The following is a 7,116-nucleotide window of genomic DNA, read 5'->3' as shown; positions in this document are numbered from 1 at the left end:
ACACATTTTACCTTATACTTTCCCTGTTGCTTTCTGCACAGTTACACTTTTCATTTACACTCTTCTGCAAATTTTACTCTGCCCCTCTGGTCTAATTTAAAGTTTTTTCAAACAAACTACTTTTTTACGCTTCAGCAGCCTCTGGTAGGACCAGTGCACCTTCTCCGTCCACAAGAGGTGTCCGCCTGTGGATGCTGTGTCGTATTCGTAAGCTGCCCTTGGCTTTTCTGTGTCCTTCCGCTTTCACATTCTTGCAAGTCACCGTGCTGGTCTACCGCCCCTGACTTGGCTCTTATCGTAACCCTTTGGCATGCTACCTCCACTCTGGCCGTTCATCTGTCTGCCATCCCACAGCATACAAATCAGTTCTTGCTTGATTAAAAAGGCTGGAACTTTAGTTTTATTGCTCATACAACAACCGAAAGCCACCTCATATTCTTAGGTATTATATGAAGTTCTTAGAGCTATTGATTATCTGTAGCACGGTCAGTCGTGCACACCACATTGCCACGTTTCAACGCATTGAGAAAGGTAGTGTTCAATAATGACAAGGCCATGAGCATGAGGGATGTTAGTATAGAGGGAGCTGGGATCAACAGTAACAAGCAGCATACCTTATAGTAAAGGAACAGTAACTGTGGAGAGTCAGTGGAGGAAATAGTCAATGTGTTTGATGTAGGACAGTCATTCCCCAAATTACTCAGCATGGGAGATAGCTTTACATCTGAAAAAAGAACCACAATCCATGACCTAAAAACTGATCCCAACCTTATAATCCTACCTGAACACAAAGGTTTTGAACCACAGGGATTATCTGGCAGAAGGACTCCGCCAGCTGTCAGATCTGACCACCTCCAAACCATGCCACAGTGACCCCATTCCACAGACACGGCTTGATCTACGGTCCCTCCTTAAATCTTTAGGCCCATTTCAGAGCCTCTTCTGTGAGTCATGCTTTCTTCTCACCCCTACCACGTTCCACACTCCTACCTTCTACACACTTTCTAAAAACCATAAACCCAACCATCCAGGATGCCCCACTGTGGTCAGTTACTGTGCCTCGAGACTCTCTGGTGTCATGGATAACACCTTCAACCTGTTACCCATAGTCTACCCTCCTATATCAAAGACACCAACCATTTCTCCACCGACTCTCTACAGCTCCTCTTCCTTTATCACACGACACCCTGTTCATCACTGTTGATGCCAGTTCCCTCTGCACTACAATTTCCATTGCCCATGGCGTTACTGCTATTGAAGACTACCTTTCCCAAGTTTGACTGATTCCATACCTACAACCTGCTTGCTGGTCACCATGACCACATACATCCTCACCCACAATTGCTTCATCTTTGAAGGCATCACTTACTAACAAATCTGTGTTACAGCAGTGGGTACCCACAGGGCACTATCTTATGCCAACCTATTTATGGGCCCTCTAGAGCAGTGGTTCCCAACCTTTCTTAGACCATTACCCCTGAGTGCAATCAGACATTAACTAATACCCCATGCCCCCCCTCTCTCTCTCCCTGTACCCCTTCCATCTGTTGCCTGCCACCTGCTCCACATTATCACTAACTTTAGCCTCTAAATAAACTAGAATGAAAGATGTTTCTTGGAACACGTTCATTTTTAAAATGGTGGAAGAATAATGATGTTTCATTTGCATTGTGTGTGTGTGTGTGTGTGTGTGTGTGTGTGTGTGTGTGTGGGTGGGTGGGTGGGTGTGGGTGGGTGGGTGGGGGTGGGTGGGTGGGTGTGTGTGTGTGGGTGTGTCTGTGTGAATGACGAAGGAATTCGTGGTGCATTGCAAGTGTTACCCACAACCTCTTCCCGGAAAAGAAAGCTAACTATCCACAGTGAGGTTACACATTTGTTACAAAACATGCTTCCTCTCCATTACTGTCTTCATTGCTCCACTTGCTGGACATGCACACTGCAACCCCATTTAAAATCAAACAAGTTCAAATGTGTGAACTCTACTGGATGGTTATGAATAAATTTTCCCTATTTAACACGTTATAACACGGAAAATAATTACCGTATGAGTACCAAACTTGGTAGCATTAATATCCAGAATATGATTTCCATGCATCACAATGCCACCGTATAGTTCGAACTATGGCTACCAGGGGCAGTGATCAATCATCGTGATTCATAGTCTCACACACCTGAGCAGCCACCATGCAGTTGTGTCAGCATGAGCTTGGACAAAAAGAGCAGGGCATTATTGGTGAAGCCCTGCTATCAAAACAACAGAAATGCTGCAGCTGGACTTTCAGAATATTGCTGGCTGAAAGGATTTTGGAAGGGTCCTCTTTCTCCACCTGCTGTTGAAATCAACTGGACAACTGGGTATCGCTCTTGGAAGAGACCGACAACCGGTTTACCACAGGTGTTTGATGAAATCGCTGTTGCTATGGCAGACAATGCTGCACGCAATTCCCAATCGTCAAGCAGTACACATGCTGTATCATGACAGTTGAACATTCCGTGGCCCACTGTACGGAAGGTACATCGAGCCATTTTAAAATGCTATCTGTACAAGATCCATATCATACAGCAGCTTGCACCATATGATGCACAACGATGTGTTGACGTTGCTCTTCACTTTCTTGCAAGGATTGAAGTCGATGAGGGCTAGCCCTGGACCATCCTATGGACAGATGAAGCTCATTTTTCACTGATGGATGAGATGATCACACACAATTGTCGAGTGTGGGGATCTTCCTTCACCTCCAGTCGCTGCACATGAGGTTCCTCTGTATGGTGAACATATCACCATAGGCTGTGACTTCACAGCTACGTTCATCATTGGCCCATTCTTTTCTAAACAGTTTGGCACTCGAAGACTAATGACGTACAGTGTGACTGGCCAGGATTACTGCAATATGCTTTCCCAGCATGTCATACCCACCTTACAGGAGAGAAACGCACTGAACTCAACAGTTTTCATACAAGTTGGGGCCCCATTGCACGTCTTTCGTGAAGTTCATCTGCTTCACCGAAACACATTTGGAAACAATCAAATTATCCTCCTATCGTTTCCAAATGCTTGGCTGCCATGATCACCTTATCTCACACCATGTTATTGCTGATTGTGGGGCTACCTGAAGGACAGGGTTTACCAGGGGAACATTCACACATGTGCTGATCTGAAGCACAGCATATAAAGAGAGGTAGCCAACATACCTATGGACATGCTTCGTTCTGCTGTGTAGGATGCAATCCTGTGCTTTCAGACTCTTCTGGACACTGATGGGCACCATATTGAGCCCCTTCTGCAGCAGTAGTGGTACTGGTATGTAATGGTATGATGCACCATAGCAGCACATTAAAAGGGTTTCAATTTAATTGATTCTGCATTATTTCTCTTCCCCATGTCCTTGACATTAATGTTGTCAAGTTTGGTACTCGTACACTAATTAGTTTCCATTTTGTAATGCGTTAAATAGGGAAAGTTTAATTACAACTACTCAGTACTTCATTGCTCCATTCCTTTCTTCTGAACTGGCAGACGTTTGACAACTTAAGGCTGTTGATGATATGTGTTTAACCACACTAATAGTAATAATAGTCATGCTGTCAATTAATTCATTTATCTGTTTCAAAGCGAGTAATGAATCAATTTTTGAACTACTACAGGTACTATCTACAACTTGGAAAAAACATGTTTGTGAGATATTTAGCATTCATTACCTGTATGTCTCACTTTTATCATCAGTGATGTACAGGACAAAGCACAACATATGTGGGTAATGGGTGAACTACTGTTGGGAACCACTGATTTAGAGGAATCCTTCCTAACCACCCAGAATCCCAAATCCCTCACCTGGTTCAGATTCACTGATAATGTCTTTGTGATCTGTGGATACCCTATCCACATTCCTCCAGAACCTGAACATTGTCTCTTGCATTTGCTTCACCTGGTCCTTCTCAACCCAACAAACTGCTTTCCTCAATCACCTGTATGTGATGAGTAACAAACCTATTCTTTTCACGATACATTCAATTGTTCCTTCTTTGTGGTGCTATTAATGTGTGGATGATGCAGTCTCCTTCATCTGCCTGCCAATAAATAATAAGGTTTAAGACAGCTCTTTCTTTCCTTTATCTGTTCCATATGGGTCAGTGTAACTGTGTAGTAATCACACTCATTAGTATTGAGAAAAGTCTAAAATATGATTTTTACTGTGAAATAACAACTGTAGTCAAAATATACAGTAAGTTTTATTTAGTCTGCAACAAACATACAAATAAATAAATAAAAATGTACATGACACTTATATAAATTGTTCTTCAGTGGTCAGTGGCTGTATCTTGTATCACATTCTTTTACGATAGCTTACACTGCTGAGGGCATTTTCTGCAAATTCAGTTGCCACCTGCATAGCTATATTGATTGCAGCATCCTGTTTGTTGACAGGAATATTTTTTCCTTTCATATTGTATACATTACTTGGATTTTGTCCACGGGGCACAAATCCTTGACCTTTCAAAATAGCCATAACGGGTTGCATCCACAGCTGAGCATTGAATTTTTCACTTGCCACACCCTGAGGAAGAAAAAGAAAGACCAACAATGATTTTGAAATTAAAACTTTCATAGTAGTCTCTACAGTGAATGTCTTATAAGAGTATTAATTGCTATTATTTGAATGCTACAAATGTCTGGGAAGTTTGTGTGTCAATGAAGCATGAAATCCCATCACATAAATAACATCATTGTATAATGATTTGAATACCTGCAAGAGGCTTCATAGAAAATTATTGTCCTTTCAGTTAGTCTTCATAAATGGATGCAATGCAGGCACAAGAGCAAGATTAGGGTAGGGAGGACGGTGCTCAAGAACTTTGTACACTGCCGTACCTGTCCACAATAAACCTACTAATGAACAACAGTACTTACATTTTGACAGATGCTGTCCTTTCCATGTCAAACATTCCCTCCCATACAGGCTTGCCTTGGCATTCAAGGGCAAACATATATGTTCAGATGTAGACTATTTACAACAATACACCACAATTTGGAATATTATTACAAGGGAGACAGGGCAACCAGGAGTACAGGATAATGGCATCACCATCAAAGCGAATGGAAACTGATAAAGAACAAGCCAGAAGTTGAAAACATTTTGAATAATCATTTTTCAAATGTTATAAAGAAAATAGGATCTAAATGTTCATTAGAAGAAGCAAGGCAGTTAATGGAAGAGGCCTTACCCACAACATTTGATACAATTGAAATTCCACCCACCTCTCCTGCTGAAATTAGGAAGATAATAAACTCTCTCAAGAATAAAAGCTCACATGGAATTGATGGCATTTCCAGCAGGATAATAAAAGCTTGTTCCCAAGAAATAAATGGGATTCTTAGACACATATGTAATAGCTCTCTGAAGCTGGGTATGTTCCCAGATAGACTGAAGTATGCCACTGTTAAACCACTGCATAAAAATGGGGATACGTCTGATGTCAACAACTACCGCCCAATCTCTCTTCTGACTGCCTTATCCAAAATTTTTGATAAAGTAATGTATTGTAGAGTAGCTTCACACCTTTGTAAAAATAAAGTTTTAACAGAATGTCAGTTTGGTTTCCAAAAGGGCTTTTTGACGGAAAATGCTATATATACTTTCACTAATGAAATATTAAATTCCCTAAGTAACTGGAAGTCACCCATCGGGATTTTTTGTGATCTATTAAAGGCTTTTGATTGTGTAAATCATAGAATACTTCCAGATAAGCTCAAGTACTGTGCTATGAATGGGACAGTGCTCCAATGGTTTAAATCATACCTAACTGGAAGAGTGCAGAAACTTGAAATAAGCAGTTCACATAATATGCAAAAAAACTGGTGATTTCTGAAACTGGGGAACAATCAAGAATGAGGTGCCGCAAGGTTCAGTCTTGGGTCCTCTGCTGTTCTTAATATATATTAATGACTTGCCATTCTATATTCACGAAGATGCAAAGCTGGTACTTTTTGCCGATGATACAAGTATAGCTATCACACCCAACAGACAAGAATTAACTGGTGAAATTGTAAACGACGTTTTTCAGAAAATCATTAAGTGGTTCTCTCCAAATGGGCTCTCATTAAACTTTGACAAAACACAGTATATACAGTACCACACAGTAAATGGAATGTCACCATTGATAAATATAGACTTCGATCAGAAATCGGTAGCTAAGGTAGAATATTCAAAATTTCTAGGTGTATGCACTGATGAGGGGTTGAACTGGAAAAAAACACACTGAGGATCTACTGAAACATTTGAGTTCAGCTACTTATGCTATTAGGGTCATTGCAAATTTTGGCGATATACATCTGAGTAAATTAGCTTACCATGACTATTTTCATCCTCTGCTTTCCTATGGCATCATATTCTGGGGTAACTCATCTTTGAGTAAAAGAGTTTTCATTGCACAAAAGTGTGTAATCAGAATAATTGCTGGAGCTCATCCAAGATCCTGCAGACACTTATTTACAGAGCTAGAAATCTTCACTGTAGCCTCACAATATATATATTCACTTATGAAATTTGTTATTAACAAATCAAACGAATTCAAAAGTAATGCAGTGTACATGGCTACAACACTATGAGAAAGGATGATCTTCACTCTGAAGGTTAAATCTAACTTTGGCTCAGAAGGGGGTAAATTATGCTGCCACAAAAGTCTTTGGTCACTTACCTAATAGCATCAAAAGTCTGACAGATAGCCATATAGCATTTAAAAGGAAATTAAAAGAATTTCTTAATGGCAACTCCTTCTACTCATTAGATGAATTTTTGGATATAACAAGTGGGTAATTTCCTCAACCCCCACAAAAAAATTGTTATGTAATATTTTGTGTAATGTAATATCTTGTATAGATACCTTTTATGAACCTGACATGTTCCACATCATTATGAAGTGTTGTATTCATGATCTATGGAACAAGTACTTGTGTTGGGTTGTTTTGGGGAAGGAGACCAGACAACGAGGTCATCGGTCTCATCGGATTAGGGAATGACGGGGAAGTAAGTCGGCCGTGCTCTTTGAAAGGAACCGTCCTGGCATTTGCCTGAAGCGGTTTAGGGAAATCACAAAAAACCTAAATCAGGATGGCCA

At 40.6% G+C, this 7,116-nt stretch overlaps 1 protein-coding gene across 2 annotated transcripts in view; it reads right to left on the bottom strand.

Annotated features, from left to right (window-relative positions):
• Positions 1-4,211: 4,211 nt before the first annotated feature.
• LOC126284390 (alanine--tRNA ligase, mitochondrial) overlaps positions 4,212-7,116 on the bottom strand; it is a 90,746-nt gene continuing 87,841 nt past the window's right edge. For both annotated transcript variants that reach the window (XM_049983283.1, XM_049983284.1), the window contains exon 13: positions 4,212-4,556. In XM_049983283.1, coding sequence (XP_049839240.1) covers positions 4,326-4,556 — 231 coding nt within the window. In that variant the 3' untranslated portion in view covers positions 4,212-4,325. The remainder of the gene's footprint in view (positions 4,557-7,116) is intronic.

Source organism: Schistocerca gregaria, chromosome 8, assembly GCF_023897955.1.
Source record: "Schistocerca gregaria isolate iqSchGreg1 chromosome 8, iqSchGreg1.2, whole genome shotgun sequence".
In the NCBI taxonomy this organism is placed as follows: Eukaryota; Metazoa; Arthropoda; class Insecta; order Orthoptera; family Acrididae; genus Schistocerca; species Schistocerca gregaria.
This window is presented reverse-complemented; position numbering and strand designations above follow the sequence as displayed.